This window comes from Gymnoscopelus microlampas, assembly GCF_963454915.1.
Source record: "Gymnoscopelus microlampas genome assembly, chromosome: 1".
NCBI lineage: Eukaryota > Metazoa > Chordata > Actinopteri > Myctophiformes > Myctophidae > Gymnoscopelus > Gymnoscopelus microlampas.
This window is the reverse complement of record NC_139962.1, coordinates 45,951,471-45,971,028: the sequence shown is the minus strand read 5'-3', so window position 1 is coordinate 45,971,028 and position 19,558 is coordinate 45,951,471. Positions and strand designations below refer to the sequence as shown.

At 40.5% G+C, this 19,558-nt stretch overlaps 1 protein-coding gene across 1 annotated transcript in view; it reads right to left on the bottom strand.

The window, feature by feature from the left end:
• The window catches only part of chs1 (chitin synthase 1), a gene marked incomplete at both ends in the record, with an annotated part of 29,598 nt that overhangs the window by 4,948 nt on the left and 5,092 nt on the right, over positions 1-19,558 (bottom strand). Inside the window, 26 exons of the mRNA XM_084055139.1 lie at positions 117-198; positions 282-421; positions 1,496-1,719; positions 1,928-2,009; positions 2,308-2,422; positions 3,049-3,153; positions 3,608-3,787; positions 4,582-4,697; positions 4,968-5,136; positions 5,436-5,636; positions 5,873-5,931; positions 6,561-6,736; positions 7,101-7,166; positions 7,476-7,623; positions 7,817-7,981; positions 8,247-8,342; positions 8,445-8,566; positions 8,801-8,897; positions 9,071-9,167; positions 9,353-9,533; positions 9,711-9,835; positions 10,391-10,466; positions 11,535-11,695; positions 12,505-12,706; positions 13,050-13,235; positions 17,672-17,807. Of these exons, the coding sequence (XP_083911265.1) occupies positions 117-198; positions 282-421; positions 1,496-1,719; positions 1,928-2,009; positions 2,308-2,422; positions 3,049-3,153; positions 3,608-3,787; positions 4,582-4,697; positions 4,968-5,136; positions 5,436-5,636; positions 5,873-5,931; positions 6,561-6,736; positions 7,101-7,166; positions 7,476-7,623; positions 7,817-7,981; positions 8,247-8,342; positions 8,445-8,566; positions 8,801-8,897; positions 9,071-9,167; positions 9,353-9,533; positions 9,711-9,835; positions 10,391-10,466; positions 11,535-11,695; positions 12,505-12,706; positions 13,050-13,235; positions 17,672-17,807 (3,507 nt within the window). The remainder of the gene's footprint in view (positions 1-116; positions 199-281; positions 422-1,495; positions 1,720-1,927; positions 2,010-2,307; positions 2,423-3,048; positions 3,154-3,607; positions 3,788-4,581; positions 4,698-4,967; positions 5,137-5,435; positions 5,637-5,872; positions 5,932-6,560; positions 6,737-7,100; positions 7,167-7,475; positions 7,624-7,816; positions 7,982-8,246; positions 8,343-8,444; positions 8,567-8,800; positions 8,898-9,070; positions 9,168-9,352; positions 9,534-9,710; positions 9,836-10,390; positions 10,467-11,534; positions 11,696-12,504; positions 12,707-13,049; positions 13,236-17,671; positions 17,808-19,558) is intronic.

Genomic DNA, 19,558 nt, shown 5'->3' with positions numbered 1-19,558 from the left:
AGTGATATATTTTGATTATATTTCTTAAACCAAAAAGGTTTTGCCATTTTATCTTCCAAATACTGTAAGAATAGTCATTAACATATCCAAGTATAAATCACCCTTTAGGCATTTACCTGATGTGTTCTTGTAAGTTTCTCTTCAGGTTGGCATAAGTCAGCTTCTTCAAAAACTCTTCTTTCACTGGCTGCACCCAGTCTACCCACACACACGCACACACAGTTAGTTAAATGAATTGAAATGTTTCACATTTCATTGGTTAAGTTAAACATGTCTCTCACCACTGGCAGGAACCACCTCAGCCTCCTCAAGGTCATCAAATAAATGCTCATCATCATCATTATCATCATCGTCATCCTCGTCATAGTCATCCTCATCAGTATGTATTCCCTCATATGTACTCTGGGACAGCTTCTCTTTTCTAAGACTGTCACTGTCACTGCTTTCACTGAACCACACACACACACACACACACACACACACACACACACACACACACACACACACACACACACACACACACACACACACACACACACACACACACACACACACACACAGGATCAGATCAATCACATATCTTAATTAGGATTGAACAGACTTCAATGCAAAAGGGGCTTGTTCTAGGAAAAAGAGCATCCACTAATATTGGCATCATTACATTTTTCAGGGCTACAATTTACATTTACAATTTAGGAATTTAGCAGACACTTTTATCCAGAGAAACTTGCAAAGTGCCAGATCGGAGTAAGTGGCATGAACCCTAGTCAACAAATGATGAGTGTATGTAAGTAGACCGCAAAGAGAAACAATCAAGTACTACAAAGTAACTATATCAGGTAAACATATAACCTAGCATCTGTCTAAAAAACATTCTTTCTATATTACATACTTAGCGATAGCATTTGTGAACAAGCAAACAGTATATGTCTATCTAAATAACAGTACTGTACTATGTGTCAACCAACATTAACCAACATTCATCTGCATAGTACCATACAACTATAGCCTAGCATCTATCCAAATAGGCAACAAGATGTGATACAAGGAAACAGTGCTACTGAGGGTGAGGTAGAACCTGAAGAGGTGAGTTTTCATAATGTAGTGGAAAATGGGGACAATCTGCAGTCCTGACACAAAGAACTGACTGATTGTCTAACTGGCAACTGACATTCAGATTAACTGAATAATGTTTTGACAGACTTGGGGTCAAGTCATCGAATGTGGAATAATGCCTTTTCGTTATGGAGCATCAGTAATACAAATACATGAATTAACTAGACCCTACTTTGTTGACTGGGGTCCCCCAGGGCTCTTTACTACAGTAGGTATGCTCCCTTTCCCCCCTACACATATCTCGCCGGAAATAGTTGATAATAGCTACAACCTCACAATTACGTTGCATTGTATTGTAATTGATTGATTGATTGATTGATTGATTGATTGATTGATTGATTGATTGATTGATTGATTGATTGATTGATTGATTGATTACCTGCTGCTAGAAGATGAGTTCAGAGCTTTCATCACATTCTCTTTCTTTCTATCTGTCTCATGAATCTTTGTCTCTTCCTTTGCTGTATCTGGTCTGGCAGGAGCCTCTGTGTTTGGAATGACTTCGTGGCTAGTGACAGGAAGGGGCGGTACCTGCTGTGCATTCTGGCCAATTGTTGCTGCAGTGATCTGCTGAATCATGAGATTCTCAGTTTCCTGGGTTACCTATGGAGGGATATAATATAATATTATTGAATAGTATAGAATACTGTAAAGAAATATAATACAATATTGTATGTGTGTGTGTGTGTGTGTGTGTGTGTGTGTGTGTGTGTGTGTGTGTGTGTGTGTGTGTGTGTGTGTGTGTGTGTGTGTGTGTGTGTGTGTGTGTGTGTGTGTGTGTGTGTGTGTGTGTGTGTGTGTGTGTGTTTACCTCTATCTTCACGTCCCAGCAGCAGAGTTGACATTTTTTGTCACATAGAATATTCTGGACCTTCTTGTTTTCTACCTCAGATCTGACAGAGAAAGAGACAGACAGACAGACAGACAGACAGACAGACAGACAGACAGACAGACAGACAGACAGACAGACAGACAGACCCAGTTCACAATTTACATCTTGACCGGTGAACAGTTACTTTAGATCGATCATATCAAACATTATCTTACTGAATTTCCTAGAATGCAGCCCACTATATGCAATATGCAATAATTATGCACTATATATTCATCTCAATGTACTTCCAATAACTTCAAGTGACTTAATAGCATAAATTGTAATAATAATATAATAACAATGTTTTATAATCTTACTTGGTCTCCCTAGTGCCCCAGGACACCACATGCATGTTCACCAGAGAGTAGATAGTCAGCAGCAGGTACCCACTGGGAATACATATGAAGTACATCAGCCCGTAGATGATCATTCCTGTGGGACAACATAGCATGATGATATTTAATATTTAATGACACTAGACAGAACTAGGAAAATATTACATTGTGTATTTGTTCATGTCTGTTATTGCATTTCTGAGTTAATTATTCAGTGTGTCAGAAATAAAACACTTGATCTCCTTTTTTGATTGACAGGTTGAGGATGTATGATAATGTAGGAGCAGCCTGTGGTAGAATACACCCAAATAGCATGGGTGAGTAAAAATGTCCTGTAACTACCTAAAACTCCAACTAAGATACAGTATAAAACAAGAATGTGTGTATTTAATGTATTGTATCATAGTTCATATTTTAATCACAAATCTATACTTAGTTGAATACGATTCCAAGGGGCTCTGTACCAAACACCCTCAAGTTTTCCTGCAATACTAAATATATCCGCCCAAAACAACTGATCTACAAGCTCACAACCTGTTGCAATGCAATGCAATGCGTTGTGAGCTTGTTGATTGGCTATTTTCGGTGAATGTTCTTCCCAGAATAGGGATGCTAGGGTTCAAGTGATTAATATTTAATCATTTGTATATAATATATTATTATACACTATATCATATATCACATCATAGAATATGTCATAAATTATACATCTGATCATCATACCAAACTCTTCAGGATGCAGAATTGCTGTCACCAAGTACATGATGGTCATGGAAACCAAGAAGATTCCAGTGGGGGTGAGGAAGGTTTCCTGCATCACCATGTCACCTGGGAGGTAAAATGTTTAAATAAACTTTTAGTCTCTGTTATCAGCTATAATTGTTATTTATGTACCTGATGCACTGAATGTTTTACCACTTAAGCCCTATTTAAAAATAAATTGGCTATTTTAGTATTTTTTAAAAGTTTTGATTAGTTTTTTCTAACCCACCCGTCATATTACTAAATGATGTCTTGACATCATTTCTAACCACACAGTGTGGTGGGTTGGAATTGATGGAGAAGCACAGTGGGTCAGGGTCATGGTCCTGGATTATACAATATTTTGACTATATTACGGTCTGCCTGCCAAATAATAACATTAAATAAGGCAAGAAATTTGGTCACAAAAATAATATACATTATTTATTATGTACCGTGATGCCAACAATGATTGGAGGGAGGGGGATGCTACTGGTGATTAAGAAAACAAAAACAAAAAAGGGAATGTCTGTTTACCCACCGATGATGGAGAAGAATGATGCAGTCATGAGGAATGCATAGAGAACACTCATAATGGCAGCGATGGTTATCTGGGTGTTGGCCTTGGTCACAAAGCAGATGATTATGTAGAACACCGGAGGAATGCATGAGACGAGGATGGAGATAGTACCAGCCATCTTAAAAACAAACTGGAATGCACCTGAGAGCGAGGGAAGGAGGGAGAGACAATAAGAGATAATAGATAGATAGATGGATAGACGGACAGACAGACAGACAGACAGACAGACAGACAGGCAGGCAGGCAGGCAGGCAGGCAGGCAGGCAGGCAGGCAGGCAGGCAGGCAGGCAGGCAGGCAGACAGACAGACAGACAGACAGACAGACAGACAGACAGACAGAGAGAATTAGAAAGGCTCGTGGTGCTATAACAGGCCAATGTGAAAAGGGTGGCATTTCTTCCACGGCCTAGTGGGAATGTGCGTGCAAAATTTCACGGAATTTGCACGCTGCGTTCATGATTTGAGGCATTTTGTAAGAACATTTTGTAAGTAAAAAGAAAACTTAAAAGTGACACCTGTTCCCTTAGCAACTACAAATTAGGAAAACAAGTTTGTTAAGAGCATAGAGTATAGACTCCTTCCTTGTAGACCTAGCTAAGACCTAATCTCTCAAGAACAGATTCTGCACTGCGTTGGAATCTGTCCTGAAGGTTCGTCAGAACGTGTACACACTGTGTGGGAGTGGGCGGTGAAGGCAGACTTAAACCCCGGTTTCCTTGCGCACTGGTGCTACGTCGGCATTGTCCCAGAGTATAACTGAGGAGGAACGAACAGCAGAGGTTGCTGTTTTTCCTTTTCAGTTGTCTCTGGGTTCCGAGATTGGCTAAGACCTAATTGGCATGGCAACGATAAAGAAGAGAGCACAACAGATAATAGGGACACAGAGGCGGGTCACAGCGCAGACGTTTCATAGCAGAGAACTGAAGCTACTGTACCTGCTATCATTAGCGTCACAGAGGCAGGGCCCAGGATAGAAGAACCCACAGTGAACATCTGGTAGAAGATATACAGCCTGGAGATGGAGGTGTTCCTCTTCACGGTCTCCGCACCACTGGAATACAAATCACGACCATAATGATAGTCTATAATAACAACAACCGTATAATGTCTATGTGTCCCTGAGCAATCCGTGAAGCCAATGGGTTGGGTTGGCCCCCCCGGGTTGGCCCCCCCGGGTTGGCCCCCCCCACACACACACACACACACACACACACAGATTCAGTGACACGCAAGGTTGAAGTCGGTTGGGCGGACGGTGCCCGAGATATGCTTGGGACACAGGTTTGGATAATAACAGAAAGCATTAAGCCGTCCTATTGACCTGTGCAGCAGATCCAGTGTGTTAGCCAGTGTAGAAGGCCCCCAGCGCCTTCTCTGGTTGTAAAACTCTTTGAACTCCTGTGGAGAGTTGGTGTATGCGTCAGATGCAGCATTGTACTCCACACGCCACCCTTGCATAAGTAACAGCGTACACAGCCAGCGGTCTTCGCCTATGGAGAGATAGAGAGAGAGAGAGATCTCATTGAGCAAAAGAGATGAGAAGGACAGAAACAAAAGATAAAGCAAATGAAAGAGAGCGATAGGGAATGGGAGGTAAGGATAGGCTGTGTGTGTGAATCCAACACTGTGTTGTGTGAAAATGTATCTGTGTGCGTGGGTGCGTGCGAACATGCGTGCGTGCATGTGTTCATTACCAATCTTTATTGTACAACTCACATTCAGGAGCCTTTATTTTAATCATAGTATTATTGATTTTGTGTGTGTGTTCATATCAGTGTGCATTACCAACCTTGGTCATACTGGACATATTCAGAGGCCCTGGTTGCGGTTGTGGTGTATCTCTTCATCACATTGTCATCCATCAAGGCCGACCCTCTGAACAAGCTGAAGCACCCTGGACTGCACAGCACAGAGCCAAACACATGCTCTGATGTCTTCTGGAGCCAGTGGCCTACTGCATACTCAAACTTCTGGTACCACACCATGGGACCTGGTTAGGAACATAGGTAGGCAGGTAGGTCGGGTGGTACATACTGTACTATATGTTGGCAAGGTTGGTAGGAGGGCAGATAGGTAGGTCTATAGGTAGGCAGGTACAGTAGGTAGATCGATTGTAGGAAGTTAGCTAGGTAGGTTAATTTTAGATGGGTAAGTAGGTCAATTAGGCTTCTTGGTTTGTATCTTGGTCGGTAGATCTTTAGGTAGTTACAGGACATTTGTACTCACCCATGCCAGTTGGGTGTATTCTACCACAGGCTGCTCCTACATTATCATACATCCTCAACCTGTCAATCACAAACAGTTTCTGGAGATCAGGTGTTTTATTTCTGACACACTGAATTACTAACTCAGAAATGCAATAACAGACTTTTAACAAAGTGAAAGACAAACAAACCAATTACTTTTTAAGTCAATGTTTCAACCTGGTGTGTTTTTAATACTAGATATCAGGAACAAGGCTCGGTGTAACAAAGCATAGATTAGACTTTAGAGCTGCGATGCCAGGTGAATGCAAGTAACTAATTGTACCAGGCAGGATAGATAACAAGCAATATCAACTAGCAGTGTTGCTAATCACTGCTCTAAGAAAGTAAATAATTGTAATAAAATGATGAGCTGTTTTACCTTCTGGCAATCTAATTAGAACAAAACAAACTGTCTAACCTACCTATCAACAAGGTCAAAGCTATAGGAGAGAGTGTCTCTAAAAGTGTTGTTGACTAAGATGTTTCTGACCTTATTAACAACATCAACTGTAGTAATTAGCACATCAGTCAATAAGTAAAATAATTATAATGTGGAGCAGATGGTAGTTCAGTTGGTCACTAATCCAGATGGTCAATAGGTTGGTTGGTTAGTTAGTTAGTTAGTTAGTTAGTTACTTAGTTAGTTAATAATTGTTTGGCTAACTAACCTGTCTACTAGCAGGATCAGTGCTTTAGGCTGGAAGTCGGTGTCTCCATCCAAAGCCATGATGTAGGTGTTCTCGTCTGAGATGTATTTCCTCTTGGTGTCGTTGTCGTACTGAGGCAACAGGAAACTCTCTCCATCCAGAGAGATCAAACTGGCTCTGCATGGATTATTCTGGCGCTGTGCAGAACGTACATGCAACACACTCCTGATTTTTTAAACAGTATACACACATAATGCATGACATGTGCAGTATGCTGTACATGCACAAAAGGCACAGGTGAGACAAATAATAGTCAGACATAGAAATAGGGATGCGGTACTACAATATTGTTTTTTTGTGCTTAGAATATAGAAGTACTCAAACCTGTACAAGCAAGCAAATGCGCACACGCACGCACGCACGCACGCACGCACGCACGCACGCACGCACGCACGCATGCACGCACGCACGCACACACACACACACACACACACACACACACACACACACACACACACACACACACACACACACACACACACACAAAAAGAATGGCCTTACTTGGATTTTCTGGGGGTTCTTGACAATGTAGCCCTTGTAGCCCAGTAGATAATACAGGTACATAATCTGAATACACACAAATAACATACAGGATTATTTATATAGGATTATTTATATTGATCATCAGATTATAACAATGACCAGTGGAAATAAAATTCACTTCAGGACAAATTAATGTATGTCCTTGCTTTGTAACAATCACTGTTTACTTTCAGTTGAGGTTTCCTCAGTGTTTACAGTATACTCTGAGAGAGTAGAAATGTACACACAGAGTTACAAATGGATAAATGAACACAGATGATTTTAAACTTTGTTTTTAAACTGCTGAACAGTTCCATTCCACTTCACTAGGATGATGCTGCACCCATACTGTACCTGGGACCAGCGCTTCTTGTTCCTGATGAGGGCTTTGTCTTTGAGGTGAATGTACAGCATGTTGCCCTCTGGCATTATGCACATCAGCCTGCCTCCATAGGGTGTCTCAATGATAGACACATCATCTGGTTCTTTATTGGTAAAAACTCTGGATGGATGAGCAATGGATTGATGAATAGATAGATGGATGGATGGATAGATGGATGGGTGGGTGGATAATGTATAGACAAATACAAATGGACAGATCACACACAAGCGCGCGCGCACACACACACACACACACACACACACACACACACACATAAATGTGCACACATGCACAGGCAGGCAGAACATCTCACCTGTAAACCTCTATGATGACTTGGATCAAGTCATTAACGTATTCGTTCACCAGTCTTTTTCCTGAGCCCTTGTCCTTCATAAAGGAATCGTCCACATAAATGTGACACTCAAAGTCAAAACAGTCTTTATGTTCCTCCTTGGGATCGCCTCGGTACCGGTCCAGCCTGAGACAAGGAAATTGTGGTATTTACATATAAGAAAAATGAAGGACGCCGATGATACTTGGAGACATGTCTCATGTTTTGTTGCAATGTCAGTTAAGTTTATCAAGATTAGAAACGATCCCTTGTGTCTATAATCTGGGAACCCATCGTCAAATAAAAAGGAAAAACAGCGCCCCCAGCGTTTTTCACTTTTGCCCTGAATCTGTTCTTGAGAGATTAGTATAGCCAACAGACGTGTAGTTGTCAATATGGTAGTAGTGCCAACCTGAACATGGACGTGAGGATCTTTAGCATCTCGTCATAGGTCTCATGCCACATTGTGGCACATAGATAGATGACACAGTTCTCTATGTCATCATGGCTGGAGAGGAGAGGAGAGTTATTCTGAAGTCTACATGCATTCTAGTTAAATATTAAATCAATGTGAAAATGTTCTGTGATGTTACTAATGATGAAGCCTCACCTCTCCTGGTTACGGGCACGGACCACTTTCATCTTTGTGTTGAGAAGCAGGGATAGGTCGATGAACGATGACTCATAGAGACGACGAACAAACAGCTGAGAGGTTCTCTCTATACGTTGGACCTGAGAGATGTACAGAAACACACTTGTTATTCTGCGCGTCTAATAGTAACCACCAGTAGACCCCACCACGTGTCTCACCGAGATCTATATAGTAAAAATGCTTACTTGATTTAGATGGGTTGGTGATCTGTGACCCAGCTATACAATCTTCCATAATGTGTAGAGTTTATGTGTGTGTGCGTGCGTGCGTGTGTGCGTGCGTGCGTGCGTGCGTGCGTGCGTGTGTGTGTATACCTTGATCTTCCAGACGTAGTAGGTACATGTGACGAAGCCCAACCACATACACACTCCCTCCAGGGCCAACATGGAAAAGGGCCATTGAAGGTAGGAGCTGTATGTATCGAATGCATTTATCAATACATCAATCCATTTTATTTTGTGAAACAAACACCAATTAACTCACTGCCCCATGCACACACACCAACATGTATGCTTTACCACCATGGATAATTTTGCACGCACGCACGCAAGCACACACGCACACAAGCACACACGCACACAGACCTGTTAAGAGAGGTTCGACAGATGCTCCTGGTGATCTCTAACAGGACCACTGGAGTGGTGTTCTTATGACTGATATAGACCAGGCTGTCACAAAACTCTGGGAATAGATAATAATAATAATAACAATTTTTCAATAAATTTCCAACCACGAGATGATGTTGATTGTTAGTGTTTTGGCAGCTTTCCAACAACATTCTCCATAAAACAAACTAAATTAAAGAGTTAAACACAATTAAAGCATACATAAACAATAAACATGCAAATGAATAGATCACAACTCACCCGTGATGCTTTCGTACTTGTGTCCATCATCCAGTTCTTTGGCTTGGGTTAGGAAGAGAATAAGCCCCACAAACAGCACTGTAGGCCCAGTGCTGGTTACTGGCAGAGCAAAACTCATCCTGACTGAATGGATCTTACATGCCACCACTCCAAACCAATGACATGCTGCTGAGCAGAATGCCTGAGATGAAGGGAAATCAATCGATCGATCAATCGGTCGGTCGGTCGGTCGGTCGACGATCGACCGATTAGTCAGTCAGTCAGTCAGTCTGACAGTCTGTCAGTCATTAGTCAGTCTGTCTGTCTGTCTGTCTGTCTGTCTGTCTGTCTGTCTGTCTGTCTGTCTTCAGCCACCTACCTGTAAGAAGAACAGGCCCAGTCCTATCTCCAGCAGTTCCCAATCCCCATCATCACCCTGCAGGTTGAAGTCAGACCAGGTGATAGAGTCCTGGATCACAGCATGATAGAGCAGGTACACTGCTCCTATTAATGCAATATGATATGATAGTAAGCACAGTATAATGTTGAACAGAATAGAATGGAATGACAGTATAAAAAACATACCTAACTGAACAGAGAACAAAGGACAGAACTGAGTAAACCAGTATGGGGCAGCCAGGCTAGAGGAAAAACGTGCATGCATAGGCCTACTTTCTTGACACAATTATAAGGCGAGGGTTACAACATAATCAATGTATTTTCAATACAATTCCATTCACTATTTGTGACTGACAACAGATATTCACAGCGGGTGAATTGTAATATTATTTTGAATGGTATTATAAAATGTGTTATGTTTGTGATGTAGAATATGTATGATGTTGACATGCCTCATCTGTTTCATTTGGTCATTAGTAATGTATGTTTGAAGACTGAAATATGGAATTGTGTATTGTTAAGGAACAATATATATAATTTATTTTCTTTCTTTTTTTACACTGTATTGAGAAGTTCTGTTCCTGATCCAAAAGCAACTCCACTGGTGGGTCACGGAAGCCCTAGTAGCCTGCAAGGGATTTGGCAAAGTGACATGCTTACCTATCACCAGTATACGTAAAATGCTAGTGATGACAAACACAAAGTCCCTGAATCCATCTAACTCTGACAAAACTTCCTGCAGAGAGAGAGAGAGAGAGAGAGAGAGAGAGAGAGAGAGAGAGAGAGAGAGAGAGAGAGAGAGAGAGAGAGAGAGAGAGAGAGAGAGAGAGAGAGAGAGAGAGCATAAGACTGAGGAGATATCAACATTCATACATGGAATTGTGTCTTCACAATTTGGACTTTCTGCATGCATCTGAGTTTATGGTTTACTTTACCAAAGTATTCCTTGGCATTGTGGCAGCTTGTTAATTCTCATAAATAATTTAATGGAAAATGATTTAAGAAAATTACATCAAGGATTCATGGATAAAATCATGACACAGCCTGCAAAGAAACAATTAACTTTAGGCTTTAGTCGTGGGTATTTTTTTTATAACGTTTATTTACTCTGCTGCAGAACTCAAAACTTAGTTGGAACCATCTATACAAAGGCTTTAACATTTTCCACTTAATTTGCTTCACCAGCCCTCTTTTTCTAGCAACCCAGTGGCCCAAACAAACCTCTGTTCCCCATGTTCAATGATCAATTGTAAAATAAATACAATTAAATTAAATTGGGTGTAGGTGTGTTGACATGTCCTACCCAGTGGTGGAAAAAGTACTCAAATGTTTTACTTAAGTAAAAGTATCAATACTGCGATGTAGAAATACCCGGTTACAAGTAAAAGTCCGGAATTAAAAAATATTGGTATCAAAATGTACTTGAAGTTCAAAAAGTAGACAGTACTCATTATGTAAATTGTAGAATGTCCCATTTCACAACTTTTTAAATGTCATCAAAAATCTTTTGAAAATAGCCAATCTACAAGCTTGCAGCTATTTTGATCAGATCGGCTATTTTCAAATGGCCAAAATGTTTATAGGGCTGAAGTGGTTAATGTATGTTTTGTGATAATAATCCAAATCTACCAACTAGTAACTAAAGTTTCAAATATTTGTAGTGGAGTAAAAGTATAACATTTGCCTTTGAGATGTAATGGAGTTGAAGTAAAAGTACGGAAAATTGGAAATACTCTCAAAATTGTACTTAAGTACAGTACTTGAGTAAATGTGCTTAGTTACTTTACAGTACTACTGGTCCTACCTGCATGCTGTTGGCAGCCTGCACTGGGTTTTCCCACCAGCAGAGAGAAACGAGGATCGATGCGAAAATTCCAACTCCAACGTAAATGAAGCAGTCATTCTTCTGATTGTCCACAAATGAGTCCACACGGACATAGTAGTCCACACAAAGGAGGCAGTAACCTGGTTGGATGGTTGGTTAGTTAGTTAGTTAGTTAGTTAGTTAGTTAGTTAGATAAAAGTAATTTAAAGTATAATAGTTAGAAACTTAAGACAAGCACATTATCAAACTATCCTTCTTACAGACAACACATCACAATAAACACCCAATAACCATAATTATAATATGGTACCATTTCCTACTTGACATTATCTATGGGATTCCAAGCTAATAGAAACTTGCAGTGTAGGCCTACTAAAATTCCAGGAACATAAATATTGTTATACATGTTCCTGGAATTTTAGTTCACTGAAAGTATGTTGCATGAATACAAAATTTAAAGTTTGAGACGACAGAGTGAGTAGACAGAAATGCCATCTTATAATGAGCATTAGCGAGGTCCACTTAGGTTGACAATGGGTGAAATGCTCCTTTAAGTGTTAAAAACGTGTGCTAACATAGTCAGATATCAGTGCAGTTCTAGTGTTTATTGAATGCCAATTCCTCACCAAATTAAACCTGGAATTGATCTGTTTTTTTTTTTTTTTTTTTTTTTTTAGATCGTGCAATATTGTATCTCTAACCTTGACCTGGAGAGGGCATTATGATGATGCTAAACAATAGGAGTATCATATGGGCATTTTAGTTAGATTTGATGAATTATTAGTTATTTAGTTAGTTATGCGTTATTGGACACATAACATCCAATAATGATGGACCAGTCTACTATACTGTGATTTGGTTTGTTTATTCACTTGGTGAGTGTGCTGTGTATGTTAGTCACACAAACAACAAGTGTGCTACAGTAGCTGGTAAAGAAAGGTAATGTTACCAGTTAGTACAAGGACGAGCGAGCAGATAGGAAACACTATTTTCCATGTTTCTCTCTGGAGTCTGAATACTATTTGTAGCACAGAAGACATGATACAGACTCCCCCGGTGATGAAGAGATTAGTCAAACAGTCAAACTGAGGCATGACGATAAGCACCAGGATAGAGGTTCCCAGAGAGACCAGGCACTCAATGGCACAAATCTGGAAGATAAGGTAATGTTATATTAAAAGCAACGCATGGGCACACTGCACAGACCCACGTTAAGATGGATTGTGTCAAAGATGCAGTACTACATCTTTGACACAGTCCATGATGCACATTTGATTGTGTTACTCCCAAATAGTTTCATAATTATGGTTTTATCTCACATTATGGTGAATAAGAGATAACCCAAGTAACTACTGTAACAGTAAAATGCTGAAGTAGCACTTTAAGTTTGCATGGTGCATTGACTGGGAGTTGCAAACTCAATGTTGGCACACCTGCAAAGGCAATAAGATGCATTGAATTGAACTAGCTGTACTGTATGTGGTGAACACTTACACTTCCCATGGTTTTCATGTTGGGCTGTACAAAATTCTTGAAGGCACACCTCCACAGTGACTTGAGAAACACCAGGAAGTTGGGGCAGACAAGGCAAAACACCAGCATCAGCATGTAGAACTGTTTTTCTTTTGGGCTACGCATGGAATAGTCACTGGACAGTGTAGACAGCACCAATAGTGAGCCCTGATTGGAAAGACATTTAGAACGTGAGCATGATTAAGTTAACCCATACGGTCATTTACATCTTATGGGCTGAAACTTTTTGGTCATGTTGTTCATAATATGAACAACATATTATGTGATGTTTTTGACTATCAAACAAAGGGATTTAGTCTCACACATCTGCTATGGGAAATAGGATCGCAAAATATGTGGCTTAATGTGTTTCTGAACCCCAGAATTGAACAGTGACAGAAATGGTACAGTTAACTAGCTAACATTTTGTTGGGTACGGTGAATAACTGTTAGTTATTAACTGTACATTGTTAATCTTGGCATAGGTTTCCAGTTCATTATCAAGGAGAATTGAATGTTTTGTCATGTTGTCATGATGATAGCCACTCATTCTAACAAGGAAGTTGGACAACAAATCAACAGCTTTGATCGGTCACAGACAAGGAAGAAAACTGAAGGATTGTTGTAGTTTTGTATAATGGGATGTGAGAGTTAGTATCTCTGACTAACTTTAACACTGTTTAAATCTCTCATCGTCTCTCTACAAAGCCCTCTTTGCATTGTGTTGTTTGTTATTGCTTTATCTCTACCTATTCCTTTTTTGTTTTCCCTCTCTCTGTCTTTCTCATTCTCACAGACTGAGAAGAGAAAGAGAACAGCTGGACAGAGAGAGGGTTGGTACAAAGTGATAAGTGTGGTGGACACTGCCCTACCATAAATAACAATAATACAGAGTGCATGTTGCCAAAGGGATGGTCTGCATATCAGTGAGAGATATGGTTCCTTATGACGTCTGAACAGATTTTTATAAACAAAACTTAAACTAGAAAAAGTGCTCCCCGGAGCACAGGTCTCCGCCAGGTCAGGTAGGTTATTGTGGCCTCCTGGTGGCGCTATTGTGACCCACCCATAATGTGTCACATTTTTGTGTTGATTGATTTATTTTATTTTGTGCTTTGAAATCGTTTTTGGAGCTGTCAGTGTTCATTTATCAGTATGAGTATTCAGCTTGGTCAGTAGGGGGCAGTATCAGAGTGTTTTCTCTCTCATGGGATACTATTACCTGCAGACAGGAAGCAGAGCTACCAGTCTGCAAACAACTAAATAATTCTGTGTGCATCTTTCTCCTGTTAAACAGGTTAGTTGTGGTGCATTAACAACTCACTGAATGGTATCAATGTGATCATTATAACATTAAGTACACGTTCTGATGGTGGAGCCTAACTCTAAAGGGTTTACAAGATGTGGTTATTGTTTGTGAATGAATCCAGTGCAGAACGCAGTAGTTTGGCTAGAGCAATCAATGCAAAATGGCGACGTGAGTGCGCAATGTTTACATACTGTAGGACCTTCTGATCCTAATTCAGAATCCCATTAAGAGCTCCCGTTTTTGTACAAGTATTAAGAATGTATTTTGGTATATTTTGTGTGTTCTGTAAGAAGTTTGACATGCTACTTTATTGTGTTTGGACATGGTTATATTAGTTAAACTCTCAGGAATTGGTCAATGAATATTTCCAGTACAGTAACTTAAAGCTGCTATTACTAAGAAGAAGAAAAGTATTTGCTTAAATGAGTATTGCTAAAAGTGCATTAAGTTAAAGGTGAATATTCCTGAGAAAGACAAGACAGTTAATGAAGGTCTGATTGGGTACTATTGTATGTTTTGAAGTAATGATGTTGTGTAACAGGTTTGCTATGTGAAAATATATGGAAAAGTATATGGGAAAAACATGCAGTATTGTAATGGTGATTAACTCCAGTAATACAGTTGTGGTTTAATTGAGTGTTTTGGTGAAAACTGAGTTGAAGACTGTGTGCTTCTTTCTCCTGTTAAACAGGACATTATTATCTGTAGGCCTAGTATGTTTGTCCTGGCCACCTGGGACCTGCAACACTATAATAGGCCAATGTTTAAAGGGTGTCATTTGTTCTTAGGCCTTGCACGGCAATCGGACACTGCATTCATGGTTTGAGGCATTTTGTGCAAAAAAAAACGTTTTGCTAAATTAGACCTGTTGGTGGCGCTATAACAGGCCAATGTTAAAAGGGTGGCATTTGTTCCACAACATAGTTGAACAACATTGATGATTTGCGGAATTTTGTTAAAAACAAGCCACTACTGCAAACTTTAGATGTCAATCTTAGCCAATGAGGATGGAATATGAAAAATCAAACACATCCGTCTTGATCACATGACTATGGAGAGCATGTGTACCGATTTGCGTGAAATTTGGATAAAATCGGAAGGAGTAATATAAAAAAATGTGTTTTACATAAGTTAGCTTCCTGGTGGCGCTATAAAAGGCAAATGTAAAAAATGCAGGGCAAAGGTGTTTCCTTGACCTCTAGGGAGTGCGCATACAAAGTTTTACCACCGGCTTCAAATGCTATCGATGCATTGAATGGGAGACGTTTTATCAGACCATTGAATGGGCGAGTAGGTGACGAGTAGGCGATACACGGACCTACCCGCGATTTGTCAGACCATTCATTGGGCGTAATCAGGAGCTACTGACCTACTTTGGAGGCGGAGCAGTCCCCACAACAATATTTACGATTCTGTGGCTATCGGTACATAACTCCAACGGCGCTGAGTAGGCTCAGGCGAGCGTCGCACCGCTCAGGACGGCAACTCGGGCGCTTTAGCTCCCTCGGTGGTCCTTCGCGGGGCTCCAGCTCGCCTGAGACTGCGTGCCTCCGTCATGGTCCGAAACCAAAACAACCAAAACCAAAACCGAAACTGAACTATTTAAGTCATCTCCGTTGGTAGGTCAGTATGTCTTGATAACACCCAATGAATGGTCTGATAAATCGCGGGTAGGTAAGTAGGTCGCCTACTTCGCCCATTCAATGGTCTAATATAAGGTGATAATGTCCCATTCAATGCATTGATAGCATCCGAATCAGGTGGTTTTACACAGATCGGTGCAGTTATAGGTAAAAACATGAATCTGCCTGTTATAGCGGCACCATGAGGCTGATTTGAAAATGTTCAAGTGGAATTTCTTCCTTGGCATAGTGGAAATAAGCGTGCAAAATTTCATGGAAATCGCATGCTGTGTTCATGATTTGAGGCATTTTGTTGAAAATGGAGCACTCCTGCAAACTTTGGAAGCCATTTTTAGCCAATCAGGATGAAATATGAAAAATCTGAAAGACCATTTTTGTTTAATGACTATAGAAATACTGTGTACCGATTTGCGAGATTTTTGGACAAAATCTGTAGGAGTACTGTCAAAAAATATGTTTTGCACAAATCAGCCTCCTGGTGGCGTTATAAAAGGCCCATGTGAAAAATGTGGGGCAAAAGTTCAGAATTGGCGTCCAGGGAGTGTGTGTGCACAGTTTCGCTGCGATCAAGCCAACGGTGGCGGAGATTAGCTGGTCACAGACGGACACACACACACACACGGACGAACGGACAGAGGGTAAAACATACTCTCTCGCCATGCCTTTCGGCCTGGCGGAGACAAAAATCTGCTCCTCTGAGAACTGGTATCCGCCAGGCCAGGTAGGAGAAGTCAATCTTAGCCTAGCCAATCAGGATGGAATATGAAAAATCTGACAGATCCGTCTTGATCACATGACTATAGAGATAATGTGAACCGATGTGCGTGATGTTTGGACAAAATCTTTACGAGTAATATTTTAAAAAAAAAAGTAAAATGTTTTGCAAAAATGTGCCTCCTGGTGGCGCTATAACAGGCAGATGTGAAAAATTTGCAAACTTGACTTAACTTATGGTTATGGTTCAGCATGAACAATAGACAACACATTTATTACAGGGCAACATCTGCACAGTTATAATGTTACTTTACAGTAATCAAGTTGATAGGATGGTGAAAAAAAGACTGAGAAAGAGTGTAAACATTATAGACAGACATGGAAACGGCTGGACAGAGATTTGGTACAAAGTGATAACGTGTCCTGGACACTGCCCTACCATAATAACCATACTACAGTACATGCCATGTACCGTAGTACATGATGGTCAGCATTCCAGTGAGAGTTGCTTATGTCACCTGAACAGGTTTTTATGAACTGAATTACTTTAGACATGAATTACTGTTTGACTAAAATGTGTAATTGTCGACAAATTTGGGCTCAGCTTCCTGCTTTTAAAGGTTGTGGTTCAGACTGGACTCTAGGAATTTAGCCATGAAGGTCTGAGATTAACCACTTAAAGCCCTATTTCATCTTGTGCTGTGCAACGGTGTCACATGGCGAAAATGAAACTTTTTGAAAACCTATCCCTCCTATAATGATGCGCCAAATTGGGACACCAGGTTGAAGGTTAAAGGTGTTTGTATTTCCCACATCATCACACAAACCACCCTCAGTGTAACAAGGGTTTGAACTAAGTGAGGCAGATGGATTGAGGGACATATAGACAGACAGATGCATACATACTGTATTCAGAATGAGTAGATTAGTCATTTTACCTTAGCTATGACTGCACTGGTCAGGACAGCCAACCCAACTATTACAGCTACTAAATACTGGGCCAGTTGGAAACACCTTCTCTTCTGCTCTTTCTCAGCTCCTATGGGGTTCAACTGGAACGGATCCCATGTATCTCTGATAGGTAAGGTACACACACACACACACACACACACACACACACACACACACACACACACACACACACACACACACACACACACACACACACACACACACACACACACACACACACACACACACACAAAATAAGTATTTTGGATCCAATTCCAAATAGTACTTTTACATTGTAATATTGGTAATTGTTAGCGATACACTGATTGTGACATTCTCGGCAGAATCACTCGATGCTGATTATGATGTTTTAGCGAGAGAGAAAAAGATTCTCTCTCGCCTTATAGCAGCACAGCTACATAAAGATATCTCATCTTATTTGCCAATATCCCAGTGGCAGTTAACAAGACGAATATGGACCAATACGATGTATGGCCGGTATTGTTACATTCCTATTGCTATTTGAACCTGATCAACAAAAATAACCAACACATAATTTTGATTGCATTGGATGCACATTAGCTTAGTTTAGTTATCACACTTTATTGCAGGGTAACATCTGCACAGTTATGATGTTATCAAGATGATGGGATGGTGATGGTATTATCAGGGCGTGGATGGAGCATAATGTTGCTGAGAACATTGAGATGATTACATGATGACACATGTCAAAGAACACGCACACACGAAAAACAGATGCCTACCATATAAAAGTAAATAAATAAATAATATAATTATAATAGCCAACAGATATGACAGCAGCACATTGTATGACATGAAAAAGGTCTTCATTGCGAATTTGGATCATAGTCACCTCTAAGAAGCGCTAACACATACAATATAGTGCTTTATCAGCCAGTTTACACAAGATTACCCCACACACACACTTGCACTCACTCACGCATGTACATTTCCCAAGAAATGGTCATTGTGTATAAGCTGGTAGTGCTCCGCTCCGCAGGAGTTGTCTGCACAGCGTCACGCTCAAGGGCACCAGCAGTGTTAATAAGCAGTGCAGATGTAATAATAATACCCTCAAGTCACCAACCCATAAACCAACCCTGTCTGAGGTAGTTCTTAACCACCTGAACCCTATAGCATCCCTATACTGGGACAAACATTAGGCAAAAATGTGCAGATCTCAAAGCTCACAACACGCCAAGCTTGTAGATCGGCTATTTTCTGTGAAGATATTTAGTGTAGAGTGAAAACATGATGATGAGGGGGCCTAGTATAGAGCCCTTGAGAATCCGGTCAACTGAGTATAGGGTTTAAGTAGATAAGTGAGCAAGTATTCAGACTGCTGCCCTAACATGAACCCATCCAACAGTATCTATCCCACCCACACTCCACCCCAGTCCAGTCCCTGTCTCGTTATTATCAAGAGAGTAATAACGTGATTGACGTGATTCACCCTTGATGGTACTTTGGATGACTATCTATGCCCTTCTTTATTGGTCTGCCATTGTGATGTTTGACTTTGATATTACCTTAGCAACTATCCAATAACACTGCTCTATAGTTAAGCTGGAGCAGCGCTCTACCATCTCCTGAACCCGCTAGGTTACAGTTCAATAAAATTTCACCCCACTGGGCGATTTCACTATCATGATCAACACAGCGACATTTGCAGCTCCTAAGTAGTCCAGTAGTCCACACCAACCCACACACGCACAGTGAACAACAATAAAAACATTTAATAAGTGGCATATCAAAACTATGTTCGTTATTTGTTCTCCTGTTAGATGTGTAGCTTATTTGTGTTCTCCTCACACTGTAAACTTAATTACCCTGTTGATAGGAGGCTTGTGTAA